This window comes from Rhinolophus sinicus, linkage group LG14, assembly GCF_036562045.2.
Source record: "Rhinolophus sinicus isolate RSC01 linkage group LG14, ASM3656204v1, whole genome shotgun sequence".
Classification (NCBI taxonomy): Eukaryota; Metazoa; Chordata; class Mammalia; order Chiroptera; family Rhinolophidae; genus Rhinolophus; species Rhinolophus sinicus.
Window position 1 is genome coordinate 55187967 of NC_133763.1, and position 25754 is coordinate 55213720.

General features: G+C 50.8%; 2 protein-coding genes across 20 annotated transcripts in view; both read left to right on the forward strand.

Moving 5' to 3' along the window:
* LOC109435923 (butyrophilin subfamily 2 member A2) overlaps positions 1-17618 on the forward strand; it is an 18075-nt gene extending 457 nt beyond the window's left edge. The window contains exons 1-10 of one of the 19 annotated variants that reach the window (XM_019714131.2): positions 1-3640; positions 4675-4974; positions 5307-5492; positions 6073-6420; positions 6746-7027; positions 8659-8883; positions 9291-9311; positions 9409-9435; positions 14521-14601; positions 17504-17618. The exon at positions 1-3640 is cut by the window's left edge and continues 203 nt beyond it. In XM_019714131.2, the coding sequence (XP_019569690.1) occupies positions 5420-5492; positions 6073-6420; positions 6746-7027; positions 8659-8883; positions 9291-9311; positions 9409-9435; positions 14521-14601; positions 17504-17508 (1062 nt within the window). In that variant the 5' untranslated portion in view covers positions 1-3640; positions 4675-4974; positions 5307-5419 and the 3' untranslated portion in view covers positions 17509-17618. Of the gene's footprint in view, positions 3641-4674; positions 4975-5306; positions 5493-6026; positions 6421-6745; positions 7028-8658; positions 8884-9290; positions 9312-9408; positions 12520-14520; positions 14602-17503 lie in introns of those variants that run through there. The other 18 variants (XM_019714132.2, XM_074318471.1, XM_074318470.1 and 15 more) reach the window with 18 other exon arrangements.
* Positions 17510-23347, forward strand: BTN1A1 (butyrophilin subfamily 1 member A1). The gene is made up of 7 exons (XM_019714150.2): positions 17510-17618; positions 17824-18171; positions 19236-19517; positions 20333-20482; positions 20934-20954; positions 21050-21076; positions 21496-23347. Exons 1-7 carry the CDS (start codon positions 17540-17542, stop codon positions 22161-22163), a joined length of 1575 nt encoding a protein of 524 aa, XP_019569709.1. The 5' UTR covers positions 17510-17539; the 3' UTR covers positions 22164-23347.
* Positions 23348-25754: the final 2407 nt, after the last annotated feature.

A 25754-nucleotide genomic window follows, 5' to 3' on the forward strand; every position in this document is an offset into this window, starting at 1 on the left:
ACAAACTTCTCGAATTCCACAGATTGGCCTCAGGTACAGTCTATTTTTGAAACACTCAGAAACCGTGTTTAAAGGTGTGTGCTTCTTTCAGTGAGGGAATAAGCATTTACAGGTGCTCTGACTGTCAGTTAGGCATTGCCTTCCTGGCAGCTGAGCAAGCTTTTCTGGCAGGTGCCTCTCTTTTGGCGAACAATAACAGAAAGAGAGGGAGAGAGAGAAGGAGAAGGAGAGGGAGAGGAAGAAACAGCAGAGGAGATTGAATGCAACATTCATTTGTTCTTCCCAGTATAAATAATCATAAAGGGAGACTTGCTTTATTTGTGTGGTCTGAATAACTGCTTTCCCCATGGAGGCTGAGAAAACTGTCCACTCAAGTTCAGGTTTTTTCCCTTTCATAATACAGAGCCATCACCAGTAAGTAATTGTCCAGCCAGGGAACACATTTCCCAGCATCCCTTGGCATTGAGTGGCCATACACCAGTTCTCACCAATGGAATATGGGTGGAAGTGAGGTGGTCACCTCTGGGCCAAAGCCTTCAGGAGGTGGTCACTTTCTCTTCCGAAATGGGCCTCTGGGGCCCTGAAGCTTATACAATTTTGGGTCCTTCTTTAAGGAAAATATATAAAATTATGCATATAGAGGAAGAGCAGGCCCTTGGAAGTGGCAGTGTTTGCTCAATCTGCAGTGAGCTCCTCTCTCCAGGCTGTGAGGGGCTGCTGTGCCCCCCCCCACCTGGTCTCTGGGTCAGGCTCTTCTCCTGTGACTGAAGTGTGCCCTTTCTGTGACAAAGACAGAAAGTAGTCGTTTCATATCACTCAAGCCAAGATGCTAGAAAACAGGAAGTAAGGCAAAGGGAATATTCTGTGGAGGAAGTACAGCTGAAAGCCTGGGACAGGGAACAAGAAAATGAATTAGTCCTTTCGTGTTATCTCTTTGGGCAAATAAACTGCTGGGGCAGAAAAAGAACTACCTGTGGCCTGTGCTTTTGCCAAGGAACTTTGCTCTGTTGTGTGACATCTCTATCTGGCTGGCACTTTCTCCCCTGCTCCCTTTGGCTATGTGTGGTCATGACAGGCCCAAGCGGAAACACATGCAGCCTCTGGCTGGTATGAGCTGAGGTCCTGCTCCTCAGGGTCAGTGTGGGTGGCTGAGGCAGAGCCCAGGGCCTGCTGCAGAAGCAGCTTCACAGAGGGGCCAGCGGCGACCCTGACATTGTGGCTCCCTAGCCCCATGACTTTACAGAGTCCATTAAAGCACCTTAGCTTTGATTGCCTTCTGCAAAAGAATGAGGAGAAAAGGAGGAGAACTGGAGTAGATCAGAGCTATTGTGAATTCTGAGAAGGCTCAGGTTCTAAAAGCCCGAATTGATAGGGTTAGTGGAGTTCCAGGTTCCTCTCCTGCCTTCTCAAGGATTTTGAACGTTCATAGGAAGGAGAGAGTTTTTCAGGCTACAAGGATCAAGGAAGGCTTTCGTGGATGAGGTGACATTTGAAGACATGAGCAAATGAGTGAGATAAATTATCAAATCAGTCACAGTCCTGGAAGGAAATGGGGCACAGTCCAGAAAGTCCATTGCAGGGAATTTAACGGAGGAACCATTTGCAAAGGGCAGGGAAAGGTTTATGGGGCACCAACAAGGAATGGTGACATTCCCTGGGGTTACAGCCTGAACCACCACCAGTGAGTCTGAAGGAGCAAGGAGAGAGTATTTTCAAAGTAGATGAGACTTGTAACCATAGTAGAAGGTCCCAACAGAGCTGAGGCCTCTGAAGCAGGGAGGCAGCCACTGTTATTTGGGCCCAGTAGGGAGCAATCTGGGGGGAAGATTCCTAGAGAGCTCCCTCTTCCACCCTTTGGGTCTTCTGATGTTGCCTCCTCTTGGCAGCTCCCCCCGCCCCCCAACCCCAGCAGCAAAGGCTGCCAATACAGTCCTCACAGGTCAGCCTCTGAGGCCTGAGCAAACTGGAGAGGAACAGGGACCAGACTGGGGTGGAAGGAGGGGGAGAGGAGAGCAAATAAACAATTACCAGCCCAGTCACCTCTCCCTTCAAGGATTTGCAATTTGCTGGGATAGCCTGATGAATAACATATAACTGGGTAAATTGGAGTAAGAGTTATTTGAGTGACAGCTCATACTTCCTGAGCATTGGGTATCAGGCACTGATTGTACCAAAAGCTTCGCACACCCACCCTTGCTCCATCTTCTCAGCCCTCCTATGAAGTCTCACTACGACTCAACCCATTTGGTGGAGGAGGTTAATGAGGTTAATATGTCCAAGGTGGTAACAGCCAGTGAACTGTTGCAGCCAGACGTGAACTCAGATGGAGAAGCCCAACCAACATGTGCTCCTTGGTCAGGAGCGCAGTCAGTGCCTGCAGCTGGGTCTGTCGACCTTGAACGCTGCCACAGTCACGTTCAGATTCTGAAAGGAGTTTGCATCCCATCCAAAGTGTCCTAAGGGTATTAATAGTTGATGACTCATTGGACATGTATCTTTCCTGAGCTTCATTTCAGCAGCTTTATCCATTCTACCTGCCGCAATTAAGGTTCTCTTCTAAGAAGAAAGTTGCACATTCTCTGACTTCATCCCAGCAACAACTCCCCGTCCCATTGTCCCCTACCTTCCACAAATCCCTGGAGGACCAAAGATGTAAAAGTGCTTAGCAGATGCATCCTGCCTTGTGCTTTATTATTGGTTCTGCTTTAGTACAAAGTTGTTTTTCTCCAGCTTGTTCTCCACTCCCAGAACCCACAGCTCATCACCTGCTTTCTCCCAACCAAAGGATCTCATTCCAGGTGGCGTGAGTGCCCCATGGTGAGACTGGGGTGAGAATGACCGACGCAGGTCTCCGTGGGCCAATCTCTACACTTGGCTTCTTTCTCTGAAATCATCGATTTCTGACATCACAGATGTTGGGGAAGGGGTGCACAGTCCAGCGTTCATCCCCTGTCATGAAGTGTTCCAGCTCTGGAGTAGCACAGAGACAGGTGTCCCAGCCAGATTCCTCTGCATGGAGTCCAGGGGAGCCCTGCCAAAGGCCAGCCCCAACCCCTCCACCCCACCCCGCACCTCTGATAGTAACGCCTGTTTGAGGTGCTGGAGGCATTGCAGAGTCCTGACTAAACCCTGGACTCACCCAGAGTCTGAGTCACAAAGTGACCCAAAGCCCGAGTCAGTCAGAGGAGCAGAGAAATGTGAGCGTCTGAGCCTGGACTGTAGGTGGACATGGGGGTGTGAGCGTGGGGTCAACGGGCTCCACCCTTTTGTCTGTTGACCATCTGCATGTCCGCTCAAGAGAAAGATCGGTTCAGGTCCTCTGCCCATTTCTTTTTTAATTGCAGTTTTGTTTTGTTTGGTGTTAAGCTGTATGAGTTTTTTTTTTAAATAATTTTTGGATATTAGCCCCCCTTATTGGATATATCATTTGCAAATATCTTCTCCCATTCAGTAGGTTGTCTTTTCATTTTGTTGATGGTTTCCTTTGTTCTACAAAAACTTTTTAATTTGCTATAGTCTCATGTACTTATTTTTTCTTTTGTTGCTCTTGCCTGAGGAGACACATCCAAAAAGATTTTGCTAAGAGCGATGGCAAAAATTTCACTGCCTATGTTTTCTTCCTGGAGTTTTACAATTTCAGGTATTACATTTAAGTCTTTTATCTATTTTGATAGATTTATTCTTGTATATGGTGTAAGAAAGTGGTCCGATTTCATTTTTTTGCATGTATCCAGTTTTCACAATACCACTTGTTAAGGAGACTATCTTTACCCCATTGTATTTCTTGGCCTGCTTTGTTGTAATTTAATTGACCACATAAATGAGAATTTATTACTGGTCTCTCTATTCCATTGATCTAGATGTCTGTTTTTCTGCTAATACCATGGCCATGGGGGCCATGGGCATCGCAGTAGTGGCATAAAAGGCTAGTGTGCTAATTGCAGTGTTGAATTGAGTCAGAAGGGAACTGGAAGAAGCATTTAGGCACTTGTGGGAAATGATCAGAATGTGCTTTGGGAAGATTATTCTAGAAGAAATCTATACAACGTCCCGATTGGGGTCAGAGAGGGGGCATCTTGTAGGTGTAGGAGGGACAGAGAGGGGGCATCTTGTAGGTGTAGGAGGCGCTGCACTCAGCCAGCACCCCCAGAGTCTTGGTTGGCAGCCATTTTCCTGCAGACCTTGGAGTGCCACCTGCCTGAGGGAAAGCGCTTTGGCCTCTCACTGCACCCTCATATCTGTCACACCATGGTTTCTAAATGAATGACAGTCTCCAGAACAACTGCTGCAGCTGCCTAGCTGGCTTCATTCTTCACCCCCAACCCCTCCCTGCGTCCCCCCTCCCACCTACCCTTACCCCCTACCCCCACAAGCCCAGCAACTTAAATGAGATTCCTTGGCTTTGGGACAAGGGTTCCTTATGTTAATTTCATCATCTGCCCACTCCCACCCACAACCTCTGCTCGTAGACACACACACACACACACACACACACACACACACACCCTCCTCGTGGTTAGCAGCGGCGCCAGCCACGATCCGCGGAGAATCCCAAGCCTTTGAAAAAAATCCTTCTGAAAATATAAAGAAACTAAAAGGGGTAGATAATCTCAAAAGGCTATTTACAGTTGCGTTTTTTTAAATGCTTCATCTGTTTTTGTGTATTCTACCTAGCAACTGGTGAGGAGTAGGCTCAGGGATGCCATTGGCTGGTTGACCCACCACCGGCCAATCCTGGGCCCCGAACCATCACTGGAAATCTTGGGACTCGGATCACAGAGAACGCTGGGTCCCGGGTCTGCTGCCGCGCACAGGCACTGATGCGAGAAGAGGGAAAGTTTTCTTCTCCGTTTTAGGGACGGTTTGCTCTCCCGTTGCGACTGTGCCCATGGGCGGGTTAGAGAGAGGGACAACCGGAAAATCGTCGTTTGAGCTTCCGTGGAGGGAGGAAGACGCAGAAGTTAATTCTGGCAGGTGGGAAGGGAGGGGGCGCTCCATTCCCGGCGGGGCGGGGCGGGGAACGGAGCCCGGGTGGGAAAGGCGGGTGCGGGACGGGGGCTTCCTGGGGGGGCTGCACGCCTGGCGTCACCTGGGGTCCCACAGCCTGAGGCCGGGAGTAGAAAGAGAGGGGAGGGTGTGGAAGAATATCGGGTGACAACTGAAGAAACTCAACTCGGACTGAGAAGTGAGCCGAGCAGGGCGGATCGTTGTATGTTGGCTTATTCCATGGAATGTTCAACGAGTCAGTCAGTCGGGAGAGGAAGGGGGTGTCCAGGACAGACGTGGGGCACTGATGGCACCAACAGGGTCACGAGGGCGTTTACCGAGATCAGGACTGCGGTGCCAAGTCTCCCTGGCTGATTTTCCCGCGCCCACGGCCTGCGGTCCTGCGTCTCCTGGGTGACTCGTCCCTGGTGCTATGGAGCCCGCGGCTTCTCGGCCTGACCCTCTGCTCTTCTTCCCGCTCCTGGGCCTTTCTGCACTGGTCTCAGGTAGGACAGCTTCTGTCAGCGCAGAAAAGTCCCTGCTTCCCTCCGTCTGCGCGCAGGCAGAATGGAGGACCCCAGCGGCGCGCTCTTACTCTCTCATTCCACACGTGTTCACTGACTTTGTACCAACGCCGTGGGCAGAAATGCGCACAACCCCAAATAATCAAAATACCATTTAAGCTTTCAATTCATGTAAAATATGTCAAGATAGTTCACACTTTATTCTAAATGTTCACGTTTTGTATACGGATTTTACATTTTCAGCACATACATGTCAGTTGGGACCAGCTAGTGGGTACCACATACGACAGTGCGAGTTTCTACTATGTCCGGGCACTGGGCTAGCCCAGGGGACAGGAGCAAACCTCTGTGGGGCGCTCATGTGCTTCCCAGCGTTTCTCCCCAACACAAGCAGCCTCAGCAGATTCCCTCCGAGAGATGCCTCACTGCCCCCAGCCGGCTACAGTCCCCAGAGCCCTCAGCCCAGGAAGACTCTGTGTTTAACCCCTGGAATAGCCTCTTCCTTTCCTGCCTTAGATGTTGGCGGCTGGTGCCGGCCTGATTCTGCCCCTTTGTTGAACAGCCCAGTTTTCCGTTGTGGGGCCAGCCAATCCCATCCTGGTCATGGTGGGAGAAAACACCACGTTACGCTGCCACCTGGCGCCTGAGAAAAGTGCGGAGGACATGGAGGTGCGGTGGTTCCGGTCTCAGTTCTCCCCGGCGGTGCTGGTGTACAAGGGCGGGCGAGAGAGGACAGAGGAGCAGATGGAAGAGTACCGCGGACGGACAACCTTTGTGAGCGAGGACATCGGCCGGGGGAGCGTGGCGCTCACCATACACAACATCACGGCCCGCGACAACGGCGTGTACCGCTGTTACTTCCAGCAAGGCAGGTCCTACGACCAGGCCGTCATGCGCCTGATAGTGGCAGGTACGGTGCTGCGCTTTGCTTGGTTGCTTTTTCACAGTGTGGCTCTTGGGGCAAGTTTCTCTCCAGACCTCAGGCCCACTGCAGGCTGGCAGGTTTTTGCCTAGAATCCCATTTAAACGGGGAGGGCTACTCCCTCTGGCCTAGGGTCCACTGAGAGGGTTTGCTCCGCCGAGCTGTGGCCATCGAGCTCTGAGAGGCATACACTGAACTCAGCTGCAGCCTTGAGCAGGGAGAACATTAGTCCCCACAGATTGGATTTCAAAGGGTCTTTGTCAGCAACCGTGCCTTAGAATTAGACGTTTTAGACATATTTCTCTGTCCCCAGGCCTGGGCTCCCAGCCCCTCATTGAAATGAAGGGCCACGAGGATGGGGGCCTCCGGCTGGAGTGCACATCCGTGGGGTGGTACCCAGAGCCCCATGCAGTGTGGAGGGACCCTTATGGGGAGATTGTGCCCGCCCTGGAGGAGGCTTACACCGAGGACACGGACGGCCTCTTCATGGTCACCTTGGCCGTGATCGTCAGGGACTGCTCAGTCAGGAACATGACCTGTTCCGTCAACAACACGCTGCTCAGCCAGGAGAAGGACTCTGTGATTTTCATTCCAGGTCAGTCCCCTGCCCTCTGGGGACCCGCGGGGATACAGGATCCTCAATGGACAGATTGCAACTGGAGCAGGCACGGGGGGCAGGGTGGAAGGGTCCTGGGCCCTGAAGAGCCGAGGCTACAGCTGAGCTGAGGCCTCTCCCCTTGTCACAAAGGACAATCTGAGAGTCTCAAAACACATGAGTAGCAGCTTCTTCTCTGTGGGTGAATATGAAAGTTTCCCTCCTGCTGTGGTTCTTATCCTGCAGCAAGTTTTAAACATTTAGAACAATCATAGAACACAGAGGGTGACATGGGCAGGTGGCTGTCTACACCAGTGGTGCTGTACCCTGAGGCCTCCCTTCCTGCCCATGCAACTTTCCAAGGGTTAGAGCTGGGGAAACTATCTACAGACATTCATAAATTTGTTCAACAAATACTTAGCAAGAAGCACAAATGTTCAAGGCACTGTTCTAGAAACCAAAGAGAAATCAGTGAACAAAATACATGAAGACCCCCTCACATCTAGAACAGCAGACAGTAATCAAAAAAATAATTAAAAGGAGTGAAATACTTAGTTAAACTGTATTAAACTGGATGGTGCTAAGTACTGTAGAGAAGTTAATCGGGGAAGGACTTAGGGAGGGCTAGGGAACTGTAATTATAAATACGATGGCCAGGGATGGTTTCACTGAAAAGATGGCAATTGGGCAAGTGAGGAATGAGCATTTGAGGTCTGAGCAAGCCAGGTAGCAGGAACAGCATATGCAAAGGGCCTGAGGCAGGAGCATGTCTGGCAATTAGTCTTTGGCTTTTAGTCTGAGTGAGACAGGAAACATTGTGGGGTTTTGAGCAAAGAAATACCACGATTTCACTTGGGCTGCCATGCTGAGGACAGACTGCACAGGATGTGAGCGGAAACAGGAGGGCATTGCAGTATTCCAGGCAAGAGCTTTTGTCAGGATGGTGGCTGTGCTGACACTGCAGAGCTGGTTAGCTTTTATCCATCCTGGTCTTTCCCACAGGGAGTCCAGGTGTTCATGCTTCTCTATCTCGTGGGCCCTGTCAAAGGACAAAACTAAAACAATTTAGTAATGAGTTTGACATTTTGTGTTCGATGGAAAACCATCCCTGGATTGGAGAAGTGCAGGGTCTCGCCAGCACTGGAGACTCTTCCTGAGGGATTTTGGGCAAGAGCGAGGGTTGTAGAGGCGGACATGGGTTTGACTGGCAAGGAGGTCGGGGTCTCCTCCTAAGGCCAGCAGGTCCTATTTCCCAGGGCAAGGATCCGGATTGGTGTTGTTAGGTTTCTTTCACAATGTGGTTTCCCACACGTATGTGCAGGCTGACCTGGGTATAGATTTGTGACGTGGGCCACTGAGGTGGCCTCCATTCTGAGGGTGCCAATATATGAATTAACTTCATCAGCTCCCAGCCCTGGCCACCACTGGGGGAGGGGGGCAGTGCAGAGCCAGCATCTATTTTTTCACCTGGGGTCTCTGGGAGAGCAGCCGACAGAGCAGGGACCTGAGGAAGCTCAGGTGGGCATCATGAGGGGCACTTGCACCCTGGGTTTAAGTGCAAGTTGGGAAGTTTCCAACTAAGGAGGGTCCCCTTTTCTCACTAAGTGGGACTTTTCTGGCCCTCTTTCCAGAACCCCTTATTCCCAGCACGTCTCCCTGGATGGTGGCCCTGGCTGTCACCCTGCCTGTTCTGTTCCTCCTCATCACTGGGGGCAGCATCTGTCTCATCAGGAAAATCTACAGAGAAAAAGAGATTCTGTCCATGGAAAAAGATTTAGAAAATAAAGAGAAAGAAATTGCACGTAAGGAACTGGGGAGAGAACGTGTGGAAAAAGAGAAAGAACGTCTAATAAAAGGTAAAAGAGCAGGAGGACAGTTCACTGTCATTCAAAGGACACAGCTCGGGCAGCTATGAGCCTGGGGAACAGGATGAAGAGACAGCAGCTAGGGCTTGGAGCTCTAGTGCCCTTGTCACTAACCCCTCAGAGCTCGCTTTCGCCCAATCAGCAAGTGTTGACTCCATTCACCTGGCTACAGAGAGCACCATATTGTTGAACAAAAGCAAACCTAATAGGTACTGGCAGTATCCAGCCACCTGGTCATATATCATTTCTGATATCTGGATAATTCCCTGGGCATGGGGGAAGGGGAGGAACGGCAGGTTCATAGAAAGTGCTAGGCCTTCATTGTTTAATCCAGACCCAAATCCTCTAGTTCTTCTGTTGAGAACATTCATTTGTTTCTTTTCCTTTTTTTTTTTCAGAGCAACTTCAAGAAGAATTGCGTAAGTTTAGCATTTCCCGACAACTCGATGCACACTTTGTATTCTGCTTGGTTACTGTTGTCTCGTGAGGCTCACCTCTCTGTCTGTCCCATTGCAGGATGGAGAAGAAGCCTCTTACATGCTGGTGAGCGCCTCTGACATTCCCTCAGATCCTGAACTTTCTCCCCACTAGTGAGTCAACAGGACACATGAGAGGAGATAAACAAGGGGGCCTAAGGCAGGCTGGGGGCAGCAGGGGCTGGTGCTGGGGCCGGCTCACTGGCAGCATCCCCCCCACCCTGGTGGTGCAGGCTGGGGGGTGGCAGTGGGTGGGGCCGGCTCACTGGCAGCATCCCCCCCCCCCTCCAAAGCAGGACGCCTGTGCGTCTGTCAGGGAATTCCTGTAGCTCTTAGTCAATTCTTCACTTTCTTCCCACTGTCCTTTCTTTTTTAGTGTAATTTCATCCATGACTCCCAGAGGTTGACCACAAAGATAACCTCCCCAAAGGTTACGTTTCAGTAGTTGTTGCCCTTTGGATCCTGGATTAATTTGAAAGAAAATGATATTGGCTTAGCTATTTATAACCTGGGAGACGGTAGAGATGCTGCACAACTGAAGAGCCATGTGTGGGACAGGCAGTAAGCTTCCTCAAGCCTGTCTCGGGTAGACACATAGGTGCCAGAAATGCCTTCCTGCCCCAAGAGAACACTGATACTGTGTCCAGCCTGTGTGGGGAGGGGGTTGGGATCACGGGAGCACACAGAATCCAATTGCCTATCCTCATGAGCATTTTGCATTTTATGATTGGTCACCTTCTGCTCAAAGGCACCAAAGAATCCAGGCCTTACTGGATGCCATGGTCCTTGGACCTTTCCTCTTTAGGTGAATTTTAAAATTGTCCCATCAGGCGAAACAGTGTGGGGAAAGGGGGAAATCACTTTAACACAATAGAAGTTAGGTTGCCTTGGTAATAATAACTGCAGGTGGGAGAGGTCTGCAGACTGTCAGGGTCTCAAGCATTTCCTGTATCCAGAGAGGTCACAGCTGCAGACCTCAGGTTTGTAAAGCAAACCTGAGGCAGCAGGTTGGCTTTTGGGGACATTACCCTCCTTTTTTAACCTTTGAAGGGTACCCTTGTTAGTCATTGAAGTCAGTTGTCAACTGGTTAAACTAGTGGAACACAGAGGACCCATGAAAGGACCTTCCCTGCCCAGCATCTGCGCAGCGAGAAATAGGCCTTAACTGCTTCATGGGGCACAGGAACGGGGCAGGGCCTCCGCTGGTTTAAGCAAAGTTGGAAAGTTTCCAACTAAGAAGGGTCCCAGAGATCATATGCCTTGAGTAGAAAAAGGGGACGATCTAAGCACATGGAGAGAAAGTGGGAGCCGGTGATTGCAGCTCATTCGCTAAACGTTCTCACTTCTTATAGCCCCAGCTATCCTCGACCTGAGGCAACGCTGCCGGCACTCAGGCCAGAGAAGTGCAGCCTCAGTACTTCCCGGTCTGAGAGCTGCCTGGGATCGGGGTCAAGGGGCCTTCGTGGAAAAGGCCGCCACTTGGGGGGGTCTCCCCCAGCTTTGGGGGCCCTCTCTGGGAACCAGGAATTGCACAACCTCCTGAAGCCCCAGGCCTAAACCTGAGACTTCCTCTGCAGCTGATGTGGTCCTGGACCCAGACACCGCTCACCCCGAGCTCTTCCTGGCAGAGAACTGCAGAAGCGTGCGGCGGGGCCCCTCCAGGCAGAGCTTGCCTGATAACCCTGAGAGGTTCGACTGCCGGCCGTGCGTCCTGGGCGGGGAGAGCTTCTCCTCGGGGAAGCACTACTGGGAGGTGGAGGTTGAAAACGTGATGGTCTGGTCCGTGGGGGTTTGTAGGGACAGTGTGGAGAGGAAAGGGGAGGCGCTGCTGATCCCGGAGAATGGCTTCTGGACCCTAGAGATGTTCGGAAACAAGTACCGCGTCTTATCCTCCCCTGCGAAGATCCTTCCGCTGAAGGAGCGCCTCCAGCGGGTGGGCGTCTTCCTGGACTACGAAGCTGGAGATATCACCTTCTATAACATGAGGGACAGGTCACACCTCTACACGTGTCCCCGTTCACTCTTCTCTGGGCCCCTGAGACCCTTCTTCAGGCTGGGGTCTGATGACAGCCCCATCTTCATCTGCCCAGCGTTCACAGGGGCCCATGGGATTACAGTGCCCGAGGATGGCCTGGTTCTTTACAGGCCAGGGGCCCGCCGCCGCCACCAGCACCAATTCCTAGGCTTCAGAGCTAAGTAGAGAAGCCCTGGCCATCTCTATCGGCGGGGCACAGTGCCCCCAGAGGAAAGCCGCCCTCCTGCCCTCTGGTCACAGAAGACCCTTCCAGAGGCTGCCGTGACACCCTCTTCAGGCCTCAGCACCATCTCTCCCTCGTTGGGCTGTTGCTTCAGTAGCTCATTAGCTTGTAGCCATGGGGCAGGGGCCCGTCTCAGGGGAACTAATGCTGCCATATGGCTCCCAACCAAGAAAAGAGTGTGAGAAAGCCACAGGCTGAAAACCTGCTGCTTTGACGTCAGGGTGTCACATTCAGCATGGTGCTTGAGTTGACATCAGGCACCGGGGTCTGAGAGGAAGAAGGGAACCCCAGGGCCTTCTAAGGGGAGGGGGCACCACATTGGAGGTCAGTGACAGAGGAAGAGGGAGCAGAGAGCTGTGAGGGGTAGGGCTGTTGGGGTGGCTAAGCCTCACGGTGACAGCCAAGGGGGTCCCAGAATCTTATGGTCCATTTCTACCTCATCCCTAAGATTTCCAGCCCACACAGTAAGCCTCCCCAGACCTAGAATTGGGATGAAAGAGGAGGACACACCTGGATCTGGCCGGCTCTGGTGCCCCTGCAATACACAAGGAGTCAGTACTCAGCACCAGTGGCCTGAGCTGAAGGTCCCGGCTGAGCAGGTGAGCAGTGAACCCAGTCAGTCACAGGTCCAGCTCCATGGGGACAGCAGCGGTGTCCAGTTTCTTGTCACGATGCCTTTATATACTTAAAAATTACTGAGGACCTGAAAGAGCTTTCGCTTGTTTTGCTTATATCTGCCAATATTGACTATATTGGATTGAAAGGCTTTAGAGATGTATTTATAATCTATATTTAAATGAAAGTTATAAACTAATTACAGGCTAATATAAATAACATTTTGTGAAAAATAACTTGTTTGCAAAGCAAAATAAATGTTAGTGAAGTGTGTGGAATTGTTTGTTCTGCAAATATTATGTCTGGCTTAAGAGAAGACGGAATTCTCGTATCTGTTGATGTAAGAAATTCCAAACCTGTAGAGAGTTTTCATAAGAGTTTATTTGAGCCAAACTCACGACATTGCCCATCAGCAAGGTCTCAGATGCTCCCGGGAATGACAGTTTGGCAGTACCTTTTGTGCATTTGGAATTAGGGAAGGAAGGGAAGGAAGATGGCGTGAAGGTGGGAGACAGCAAGGTGCAGGACAGTTAACAAGACCATGTGCTCCCTCCCTTGAGGGTGGTTACCCTCCCCGGGGCCTGAAAAAGAGTGTGGCTTCTGGTATTTCAAGGGTCTGTGAACCTTGATGTACAAGGACAGTGGACGGGGCTTGCTTAGGGCAAAGATAACCTTTGACTAAAAAGTTATGGGCCTGGGACCTGACGACCCACCATGACCTGCCTGTTAGGGGTTTGTGGTCCCCTAGAGGTCACTGTTGGTCACTGAATTATTACACAGCCCCTCTTCCATTTAGAGCAGCAACATCTTAAGAACCATCTTAAAAACCAAAGTCCAAATAAACAGATAATGTCTAGTTTCATTTTATGCTTGGGGAATTTAATTTTTTTAGAATGCCCTTCTTACTTTTTCTGTCATTGAGGGACCCTTCTGATTAAAAACCTATTTCTGGGGAAGTGTCCTCATTTGTCCCATCTGTTGCTTCCCTGGGAGTCCTCACTTCCAAGACTTGTCCATTTCACCTGACTCAGCTCACCTGGTAAGAGCAGCTTTTCCTTTATTTCTTGAAAACAGCGAGTGACAATTATTTTACATGCATCTGCCTTAGGTGGCGGACAACAGCTGGATCAGTAAAGAGGCTGTGTCCCCTGGAGGAGGACTCTGCCTTTCCAAACCAGTGACTACACAACTCAGCCAAGAGGTACCTTACGCAGCCACCCAGGGCAACCAGCAGCCTTTGTCCTCTAACCTCAGTCTTCCACCAGTTCCCTCTTCTGAGGCCTCACTGCCCCACTTCAGTCCATCCCACACACCCCTAGTTACTTTTGCCAGGAGGGGATTAGGCATGGGAAATTGGGGTCTCCCCCCATCGTTCTGCCAACAAGGCCATAAAACCACTCTTCCTACAAAATGGAAAAAGCAAACTGTGTGCAGCTAGGTGGCTCTTCATTCTCTAGGTCTCTGAGCTCCTACCTCCCTGGGTTCAAAGCCCGAGGATACACAGAAGTGAAAACTGACAGCATCCTAGTGGTGAGGGCAAGAGAGATGGTGGGAAACTGTTCTCCGTTTTCCTTAGGAGACATGCAGGTCTCTTGGAATGTGACCATAAGGTTGTCTTAACCCATTTCTCCTCCCCCAAGTAACTTGAAGGCATACTAATTTGTATGCCTGATAAATTGGAAAGGATTTGGTATGGGGGGGGCATGTAGGGGCCAGGGGCAGGGAGTGGAGGCCGCAGGTGGAAAAGGTCTTTGAGGATACTGACAATTACTAGCATGATGTCTCATTTCTTTGGAGAAAAAGAGATTCAGAAGGAATCTCTCACATTTACAATCTATTAGTCTCCCCACCCCTCTCCTCTCTTCTCTTCACCCCTTCCTCTCTTCTTCTCTCTCCTGCTCACTGGTGATCTCTCTCTCTCTCTCTCTCTCTCTCTCTCTCTTTCTCTCTCTCTCTCTCTTTCACACACACACACACACACATACACACACACACACACACACACACACACACACACCTCACCTGCTGGTGTTCTTTCTAGAAGAAACTCAGCCATTGGGGGGCTGGATTGTGAATAAGTCCTTCTGTGTCTCATCCCTCAGTGACAATTCTGAGTTGGGTGGCTCAGGGGGGTCCCCAGCAAGGTTGAGCCCCAGGTGCCCACAGAGTAATCAGTTGTCATCACACTCTTTGTTGCCTCAGTCTCATTTCTTCACTTTCCCTCAGTGTTTTCTGGGATCACATCCCAGATAAATTACTTGCCTCCTTATTTGTTGCAGGGTTTGCTTTTGGTGGAACTCAAACTAAGACAAGGTCTGATAAGGGAACAAGAGTGACAGCTATGACAAGAGGAAAACAAGGTAAATGCATGACCTGCTCCTAAAGTTTCTAAACTCTGTATTCTGGAACCAGTCCTCCAGAGGGTGACTGTAACCCTGCTTGGAGTGCTCTGCCTCACCAGGTGACAGGCACCAGCTGCCATGGGGTAGATTCTGGGGAGAATGCAGAGTGGTCCAGACAATGCTGGTCCCACCCTGCATCCTCCCCTCTCTCCCTTGCTCAATCCAACCTTACTTTATTGGCTCTCCTACGGTATGTTCCCTGTCTGCTCCTCTTGTTTATTCTAGGAACTCGCCATTTCAAAAGCGTTTCCAGGAATATGACTCAGAGAATCCGCCACTCCCAGGGCCCTCAGCCTCGTCTCCCTAGGCCATATGTCACCTCCCTCCACCTGCGCGAATGCTAACTCTGTAGGGCTATGGTACACATACATTAACACAGGCTTGGTAGATAGGGGGATTGTGTCAGTGTTACAGCGAAGGATTATGTCAGTGTCAACCTATCATCAGTCATATCTGATTATTCCCAGGCCAGCAGCCTGTGCCCCCAGGAAAGAGCAGCTGAGCACAAAGCTCACTAGCAAGCCACAGACTGCTGTGCTGTCCATGCCACTTACCCAGCCCTTTGCCTTAGCTCGGTCTAGCCACGTGCAAAAGAGACAAGCCCAGTAGCGGGAGCCACAGTGGTCCCTCTGGGCAGCCCCCCAGTTCCTGCAAAGCCGGCAGCTGCCAACAGGGGAGACAGTACTACCTTCAGGCCTCGGAGGGTGTTGTGGGTTGAAACAACTGCATCTCCACCCAGATTCTGCCAGTGTGCAGGTGGCCATGGGAGGGAAGGGAGAAGAGGCTGAGAGGAAGGAAGCAGGAGGTCACACATTCTACACCACTTTCTTGACCCGATTAAGGTGCCTGGGGTCACTAGGAGATGCGTAAGGATTTTTCAGCATAAGGTGACATGATCAGATTTGCATTGGGGAAGTCACTCTCCTGGCAGTCTGCTGGGTCAGCGGGGGCAACTGTGTCTTTTGTTGGTCTTAATCAGAGTTCCAATTAAAAGGCCAAGAACAAACTGGGGTAGTGAAGGGTGTTTGCCACAAACGTCATAGAGTTGACAGCTTCAATTTATAAAAAAACTCATACAGCACCAGATTGATAAGAAACTGCACCAGAATCTGTCTAGAAAAAAAAAAAAGGGCAATTGGCCTGAAAAGCTCAGTTCCAGAATATGTTAAATGGTTAATATGAAAAATGGCCATCCTCACGGTCATATAAGTGTACAGCAGGATAACAGCTGGGCCCATCCCACCAGCCCATCAGGGATGAGGACTAACTGCCCCCACTCCCTGCCCCCACAGGGCCCATGAGGTTAGGTGAGGCTGTCCCCGATGGGGAGATAGGCTCAGCATTTCAGGAAGGAGTTCTGGCCATACACTCACACCCCTTGACCCGATGACTATATTTCTGGGAATTTACCAGAAAGTGTATCAGGAAGTTATCAGAGATGTGCACAAAGACATTTAATGTGTAAAGTGCACTGTTTATAATTGGCGAAAACCCAAGGTGTCCTGCGATCTTGGGAATTATATGAATCTACAATGTGATAATATGTAGCTGTTAACAGTGTTTCAGATTATGCAAGAGCCTCATCAATTCTTCTTCTTTTTTTTTTTTTTGTTTTTGTTTTTTATGTACATGAGCATAAAATAAAGGCTGGGAGGAAATATGCCAAAATACGAATACAGGCTATCATTAGTTGGTGACATTATGGGTGATTTCTACTTAAAAAAAATTTTTTCCCTGTATTTAAATTTTTTTTTCTATAACAAGAGGTTTACCCGAAATAAGGAATTGCAGGCCTCAAGAATTGCTTTCAGGGAGGCATTGCTTTCTGGGGCCCTGAAAACTGAATCACAGAGGCATTCCCAGCCTACCTTTAATTTTCCAACCCACACAAATAATAGAATAACAGGGTACACTCTTCTAAGTCCCTACTATATGCGAAGTACTTTCCATGCTTCATCTCATTTAATCCCCCCAACACCTCTCTGGAAAAGGTTATTATTAACAATATTCCCACCTGAGAGGAAAAGTCCTGAGGCTGGGAGAGGTGAGGTAACAGGCCCCGGGTCTCACCTCTCATGCTAGTGTTTTCTTGACCCTCTTCCTTGTTCGCTCTGTCCTCTGGCGTTTAGTCCAGCCCATCAAAGTACATCCTGGTCTCTGGGCTGCAGACCACAAACCCACAGACCCTCCCCCTGGGGGAAGACTTCTGTTTTCCAAAGTAAATACGAGGGGCCTGGGGCGGGCTTTCCGGAGAGCTCTTCCCCCTTCCTTCTCCTGCTGGCTTTAACTTTGCCCCTGGCGCCACAACCAGCCTTTTCACTTGGTAGCAGTGGCTTGGTGGTGCCTTTTCCTCCTCCATCTGAGGTCAGTATCTGTGATTCCTCGCAGCCCGAGAGCAGCAGCCAGGAGGGGTTTCCTCTCCCTCTAGACCTTTCCTCCGGAATCCCAGACCCTCTGCTCTGCAAGCGCTGAGCTCTCCTCAGCTCCCCCTTCCTGTTCCATCTCCTCCCAGCCTTTCCCTCTAGTCTCCTGCACTCCGTTCCCCTGCACGCCCCCTGTGCCCCACCCCTTTATCTTTACTATCATCTCTAAAAGCAAGCACCAAATTCCTGCATTTGACAGAGGCATTGTTCTGGGGCAAGGTTTCCAAGCTGTGTTCATTTATATGCATCGCGTCGCTGGGCTTATCTCCTAGGTCTCCTGGGGTTTTAGGGGACCAGTGAGGGTGGGTGGGCGGCACTGCGGGGCAGGAGGGAGGAGGCCTCCGGTACCAGGACTAGCGCACTCCGAGTGGGAAAGAGCTGTTGGGAGGCTGGGGAGAACAGTGGCGCAAGTCCCCTCCTGTCCCTTGCTCTCCCAGGCTGAAGCTCCTGACGGACTCCAGCGGAGGACAGAGATGGCCGTCAGCCCAGAGCCCTGCCTCCCCGCGTGTGTGCTCGCGCTCCTGCTCCTGCAGCTGCCCGGGCTGGATTCTGGTGGGTCTTCCCCTCTCTCCCTGGCCCGCAGGGTACAGATTTCTCAGTCAGTGCGAACAATCCCATTTGGTTCCCTCCAGCGAGATCCCCTGGGTCCGGAAATCAGAGAACGGTGGGAGGGAGAGACTCCTTTGGCGGGAGCCGGGTCTCGCTCAGCCATCGGCTCTCGTCTCTACATCCCGTCTGACCTTCCTGGTCTTGGCAGCTCACTTGGACGTGATCGGGCCCCCGGAGCCCATCCTGGCCGTGGTGGGAGAGGCCGCGGAGCTGCCCTGCCACCTGTCGCCGACCGCGAGCGCAGCGCACATGGAGCTGCGCTGGTTCCGGGAGAAGCTGTCGCCCGCGGTGCTGGTTCACCGAGATGGGCGCACGCAGGACGCGGAGCAGATGGCCGGGTACCGGGGCAGAGTCACGCTGATGCAGGACGACATCGCGCAGGGCCGCGTGGCCCTGAGGATCCGCGGGGTCCAGGCCTCGGACGACGGGGAGTACAGGTGCCTCTTCAGGCACAACGACAGCTACGGAGAGGCCAGCGTGCGCCTGAAGGTGGCGGGTGAGACACCGGGGTGACTTTCTCCGAGACGCCCGAGGGGACACATATTTCTAGGAATCTCTTTCTTTGGAAACCGGCAGATCAGTCCTCAGACAATCTATGAGGGTTTGTCAACTCTAAAAGCATTATACACTTGTAAGATATTTTTACTGTACCTCAGGCTGCTATAAATTGTAATGATATACAAATATATAGCCTTTCATGTATATATTCAAATAAAGAAAGTTTAAAAAGTACCTGGGTGAAATCTGGGTCCCTGCCTTGTAACAGGGTGCCCCTGCGGCAACATCATGTACAAAACCCTAGAGATTTAATAGCATGAAACTGTCATTGTACCTTTAATAGGTGATAGACACTTTGGAGAATCTGCCGCTGGTAGTAGTCCTTTTGGTGAAAAGAACACACATTCTCACATATATACACAAACCTGGAGTATGGATTTAAACCAATGTGTTTTAAGGACTCTTCTGCAGCATGGTGTTTTCTGTGGAATTGTAAGAAAATAAATAAGTGAAACAAACAGGCAAAGCAGATGCTGATTTATGTTAGGGCATAATTGTGTGAGGGAAGATGTCACAGGTAAAGGAAATTTAAATTGTCAGCTATGATCTCAGTGCAAAGGACCCCCAACCCCCTTCTCCTCAAGAATACTTCCTCTCTGTTCATCCTTAAATACCCAACCCTAGTTGTCCTCCTCCCCAAAGCCTTCCCATAATACTTCCAACCACAGAGATCCCTCCCATCTCTGCAGCTCCCAGGTAGACGTTGACCCGCCACTAGCCATTGGTCTTGCTGTTCCTGATGACTGGCCAAGCACCCCCTGTCTGCCCCTCAAACTCCTGGCTACATTTCAAACACTAAATCCCAATATGGCATCTCTCTCTGATAAGGTTATGGAATTCTTTTTATTTACACCTCAGTTTCCTTGTGTTATGAAAAATGGAGATCAGTCCTCCCCGTTCCCACTCCCTTCATGCCTCTTTCTCAAACTCCGTAGCTCTGTGGTTATAAGGCTCCCCGAAGGGTGTCCACCGAAGAAGTAAGACCAGCTTCTCTCTCCACAGCTCTGGGATCTGATCCTCACATCCACATAGGTGTTCAAGAGAGTGGGGAGACCCGGCTGGAGTGCACCTCAGTGGGATGGTACCCAGAGCCCCAGGTGCAGTGGAGAGCTCCTGGGGGAGAGACGTTCCCATCCATGTCTGAGTCCAGGAATCTTGATGACAAAGGCCTGTTTACTGTGGCGGCTTCCGTGGTCATCAGGGATACCTCTGTGAAGAATGTGTCCTGTTGTATCCAGAATACCCTTCTTAGCCAGGAGAAGGCAGTAGAGGTTTCCATACCAGGTGAGTGGGACCAAGGCTGGGTTCCTACGTGGCACAGCTTCAGGACCATCATTGGGGACCCCTGCCCAGCTTGACCTTTGGCAGAGTTGTCTACTATCCCACCTAAACTCCTGCCCACGGACTTGAGGGAGCCCCACAAACTTCACCGAAAGAGTAAAGACTCTGAAGCCATAAACTACATAGACCTCATAAAAATTCCAGCTCTCCCATCTTAGGAGATGTATCTTAGAGAAGCTTTGTCCCTGGGGCGTTCTTGATCCAGAGATGGTCAAACAAGAAAACTAGGCTAGTTCTCCGGTTCCATGCTTGCCCCGTTCTTCCTCCCCACCCCAGGCTAGAGCTCTGTCTAGGTTTCCAGGGGCCTCAGGAAAACAAACTGCCTTAGGATTCCCCAAACGCCAATAGTTCTGGCCCAGGCAGGAACTATTCCTTATTATTTGGTCACTGCACCCCATTCTGTGGCACAGAGAGGTAACATTTCCCCTTCCTTATTTAATTACCTCATCCCCTTGACTACTACCTTGCATTGATTGTTAAGGAGGAATTTCCATAATAACATGAATTGGTCCATTGTTGTCATTATTTCACAGGTTCTGTCCCCACATGACTCTTGTTCCTTTTCATTCCTCTCTTTCTCTGCTCTTCCTACGTAAGATGACATTTTTCTGAAAAGCTGAGTGGTGCTGGAGGGACTATCTTGCCCGTGGGATGAGGGGAGAGGTCCAGGTCATCCCCTCTTCTGAGCCCCTTTGGAAGAAAAGCTGGACTGGCTCAAAGTTTCTGAACAAATGTCCTTCTTGGGGATTCTGTTTTAGCTCCCTTCTTCCCAAAGCTGACTCCCTGGATGCTGGTTGTGGCTGTCATCTTGATGGTCCTAGGAATTCTCACCATTGGGTCCATATTCTTCACCTGGAGGCTATACAAGGAAAGCTCCAGCTACAGGAAGAGTGAATTCAGCTCTACAGGTAAGTCACAGAATTCCAGGCTACTGTCTGGAGTGCTTCCGAGTGAGGTGGTCCAAATCCTTCAGGATGACTGCCAATGGAAGATACTTGACTCTAGAATTCGGAAAGTCAGAGGGGTTAGAAGGCTCCTGAAATCACTGATACCCGATATGGTGGACAGGGTTTGGGTGCAGGACTCAGCTAATTCAAACAGGTCTTAGACCCAGTGTTTGCTCACTACTCACCCTGAGACGCTATCCTCACTTTTAACTCAGTCTCCAGTAGGAGCTTCCTGCATATTCCTTAGAAAACGAAACAGAATCCTTGTTCTTCGGTATTGGTATTAGTGATGATTCAGAAATCAGAAGTCACGATTTGACAGTTACTCCTTTGTGTGTTTCTCACACCACCTGTGTCCCCTCCCTCATTTCCACTACAGAAAGTCATTAGGCATGTCTGCTTTTTTTTCCAGAGAAACTCCTGGAACAGCTCAGTAAGTTCTATCTTCTTGTCATTATTTCACCCACAAGGTTTTCTCCCCCGTGTTATAAAACCTGCCAATGACTCTCTTTCTCTCTCTCATTGCAGACTGGAAAAAGGCTACTCTACATGCAGGTCAGTGGCTCGGAACTTCTCACAAGCTCTGAGGCTCTGTCCCCCAGGGATTCAAAGTCCTACAATATTTGGAAATAAAAACACACTAACACATTTCAGTGATGAGGATTGAGAGGGGAAAGATGATGGCAAATGACCTCAACTCTTCCTTGAGGCAAAAAGAGGGCCCTTAGGAGGTGGATAGGAGACTATGCAGCCTCTGACAGGGTCCCTTTAGGCCCTGGGGACAGTCGGCTCATACATCTCCCTGTGGCTGCTAATGGAAGAGGGGGATAGAGACAGCTGAGCCTGCCAACCAGCTCCGCTCCAAGGAGGTCTGTCAGCTCCTACACCGGTGCCTTGCCTCTTTGGAGAAGGAAGGACGGGCCCTGTAACCTCTGACATCGTTATGCTCACACTCACTTTACCTCTATCTCTAGTTGATGTGACTCTGGATCCAGATACCGCCCACCCTCACCTCTTCCTGTATGAGGATTTCAAATCTGTCCGGCTGGAAGATTCACGTCAGAAACTGCCCGAGAAACCAGAGAGATTTGACTCCTGGCCTTGCGTGTTGGGTCGGGAGGCCTTCACCTCGGGGACACATTACTGGGAGGTGGAGGTGGGAGACAGGACCGACTGGGCCGTTGGGGTGTGTAGGGAGGACGTGGCGAAGAAAGGGTTTGACCCCATGACTCCCGAGAATGGGTTCTGGGCTGTGGAGCTGTATGGAAATGGGTACTGGGCCCTCACCCCTCTGCGGACCCCTCTCCCACTGGCAGGACCCCCCCGCCGGGTTGGAATTTTCCTGGACTATGAATCAGGGGACATCTCCTTCTACAACATGACTGATGGCTCCCACATCTATACTTTCCCCAGCACCTCTTTCTCTGGCCCCCTCCGGCCCTTCTTCTGCCTATGGTCCTGTGGTAAAAAGCCCCTGACCATCTGCCGGATCACTGATGGGCTTGAGGGAGTCACAGTAGCTGCTGATGACAAGGACCCTTCTAAGGAGATCCCACTGTCCCCCCTGGGAGAGGACGCAGCCTCTGGGGACACCCTCCATTCTAAACTAATCCCCACCCAGCCCAGCCAAGGGCCACCTTAGGGAACCTCCCAGCTCAGCTCTTTCCCTTCACTCTGCCCCCTCTCTGCACCACCCCAAGGCTGCAGCTGTCAGCTTCACCAGCCCCCCTTTCTTCCTGTGGGTCAGGGATCAATTTGTCCTGGGAAGGTTGTGTTGCTGCTGCTACAGAGTATGGGGTGTAGGACCTAATCTGTTTCTGGCCCAGTATTCAGGGGGCAGGGAGGTGACTCTTCAACTGCTCTGGGCTCCTATCCCTTGACATCAAATCCTTTAGGGAGGGACTTGGAAGGAACCAGAAGGGACAGCTCAGGGAGGCAGACAGGTTAGGTAGGCATGTGATTATGACCAAAACACCCTGGTGTCCAGAATAGGGTATGTGAGGAACAGGTTTTAAGCAAGCACAAACCTCAAAGCGTTCTGGGAACGGAAGGTCCAAGGCTAAACTCCCATAAAGACAGTTGGAGGGGACATCATGATGGAGGAAAGTGAGGTGACCCAGGCAAGGATGAACGCCTGGCCTGTCCTTAGTGTTTTAGGGCCTGTATCGCACATTTTGCAAATCATGCCCTACAGGGCTGAGGAAGCTAGCCCTACTTCTGTGGGATCTGAGCTACTGGCAGTAGGGAGTGAGATGAAATGCGCACGCCTAGGAGTCACACAGATGGCGTGAGGGAGCAGAGCACGACCTAGGCGAAGCTCAAAGTCATGTGCACGGCCGTGCTGCGGGCCCTCCTCTCTCTGCACCACTTGTTGCTCCTTTCCTGGGATTGTTCCACCCTCATTCTGTGGACTCCACAAGCTTCCTGTTCTCTTTCTCCTCATGAGCTAGAATCTCCCCACATCAGAGGCATTTCTAGGAATGCCTCAGTGATACCACCACTTCCTCGGTTCCTGTCTCAGCCTCACACCCCCTCAGCCTTCATCCCAGCATCCTGTTGAACCCCCTCAAATGCACCTCCAATTACCATCCACTGTCCTGCCCCCCTCCCCCTCCCCAGGCAGCCTTCCTGCAATGCGTTCCTCTTCTGGTTCCTTCAATGCTCCATCTGTGTTTGCATTTTCCTGTATTCCTGTGGCTTCTCTTGCAAACAGACTGCAAATTTATCCAACTTCACACCTCCCATTTCCATTGTATTTCTCCAGTTTTTGGGAGAGATGTCGCCCATGGTTTTACCCTAATAAATAAGTCTGTCTGATTGCTGAAAGTAGCACCTTCAGCTTCCTTCCTTTACCTCAACCAGAGGCACCAAAACACAGAGAAAGGAAACCTGCGTGGGGATGCTGCTGGCCAACCAGGGAGGTTCTGTTTACCCGAGACTCCTCCCAGGGCCTGATGGGAAACTTTTAATGGTAATACCTCATAATTGGAAAACAGATAAAAAATGTGGGTGATCTTTGACACCACTGTTCCCACTCAGCGATCCTAGTAGCTCAGGGAGATGCCCACTTTCCCCTGAGTGGCCCCAAGCCAGAATAAGGAATGTCCTGTCACAGAGGCTGTGACCTGAATGCAATTCAACCAGCTCTGCTGCCCAAAGGGACAGAATGTGAGTCTCCAGTACCTCTTTCCTCACCCCTGCCTCAAATACTCTCCCATACTGTCCACCCCATGCCACCCACCCCACACTATACTCCTGAGAGAAGAAATCATGTATCCCTGCTTTAAAAGCATTCATTTGCATTCAGATTGTACTTCAGAGTCAAAGAAATTCAAAGTCTGACTTGTGTAAAACGCCCTGGGAACCTCAGGAAGTTGCTTGGTCAGTTTACTGTGTAATGTATATCCTGAAATGTGTGTGTGGACCCTCGCCCAGAATAGATGTGGCTGCCACAGGATCGCCGCTGAGAGCAGAGGGAACACGGTCATGTCACAGGTGCTAACCAGCTCTGTGACTCCCCTCCCCTTCCCTTTTCCCCATGATCTTCAAGGAAAATGGCCACCAGGTACAGGTGGCAGCTTCTTAGGAAACATCTGCGTCCTTCCTTGTCCCAGTTCCAGCCTCTGTGCACGAGGCCCCCTGAGGAAGAACTTATCTGATGAGCCTGGAGGTGCCCTTTCCAGCTGGCACCAGCTACCAGCACCTGCAGGAAATTATCTTGGTAATTCTGGCTTTATTCCTGAATCTTCTGGAATGCCGCCTTGCCAAACGCTTTGCCAAAGCCTATCTTAGTCACCTGAGGCGACATCGGCGATACTGAGACTCCAGTAGCCCCAGAAAGCCTTCTCCCCCACCAATGCCAGTGACAGGTTGAACTATCAAAAAGCAAATCTGAGCCACTCGAATTCACCCCAGAGGACTGGCTGGCCCCGAGGACACGAGGAACAGGGCTGCCATGAACACTTTGGAGCACTGCCACTCAGCTGGTCCTGGCCCAGCTTGTCAGAGCACAGAACCCTGAGCCCAAGCCCAGACCTCCAGGAGACGAAGCTGCATTTTAACTGCAGCCTGCGTGATTCCTGTGCAGCCTGGAGTTGGACTGCAGATGAACGTCTGCTTCCAGATATGCACATACTTGGAGCACAACACTCAGCTGAGGGGCCAAGAACACTTCAAGAGACATGCCCCCAGACAGTGAGCAGTGTGCGAAATGCATTTTGGGGACAAGTGTGTGTAGTAACAGTAGGTAAGACTAAAGTACAGATAGGTGTGATGGCTCCAATCACCTGTTGGTGAGGGGGAAGGCTGGGATTTGACCCCAGGCTGTATTTCCTCTGGCCTGAGACAGTTCATCCTCTGGCTGAGGTAAACTCTGCACATTCACTAGAAAGCAGCTTATCTCAAGGAATTTGTGGGCACATGTGGGGACAGAGCCAGGAGTGCAGTTTCCAGGCTCTCGGCCTCACGTGGAAGGGTGCTGGCTCGGCTGGTAAATGGCCATCAACTGTGGTTGCATGGCCATCAGCTGTGGCTATTTGGCTGTCAGCTGTAACCAGTGAGACACTGGCCACTAACATAACTGCTGTGGCTACGCTAGCAGCAAATGGGGGCTAGCAAGAAGATGGTGGCTGAGCTAGCAAGAGCAGATTGCAGTTAGCACGGTGGAGTGCGGGTTGTGGATTGCAGAGTAGTGGACGGCAGGTTGCAGATCATGTGGCTCCTGCTTCCTGTGTCTCCAACCCAGCCGTCATTGAGAATATAGTGGTATGACTCCCCTGCCTATGGCTCCGTGGGTATTCCTTTTTGGCCTCACCCTATCCTGCATTCTTACGTGGGGAGCGGGACCAGAGACCCCGCCTGACACCCCACATGACAGCACACTCACCCCCTTTCCTCCTCTAGACCTAACTCATGTTTTAGCTACAGTGTTCCTTATTCAAATGTGTGTGTGTGTGTTTTCATGTAGCTCAGAGTCCTGACAATATTTCTCTCCTTATTGTTTGGCACATTCATTCATGGTAGACCAATTTCATGAATGAAGAGGTTAAAAAAAAGTACCGTACCTCTTGGTCAAGGAATCTTCTCAGGAAGCTTCCATTTCCTCACATGCTCTGGCCTTTAAATTATGTAGGTTCATTCTTTGGTTTTATCCCGTGATGGCATTGGGTGTGGCTGGATCTATGGAACCATGAAAGTTTATGTGTATCCTTGAGATACACATTTGTCTCCACAA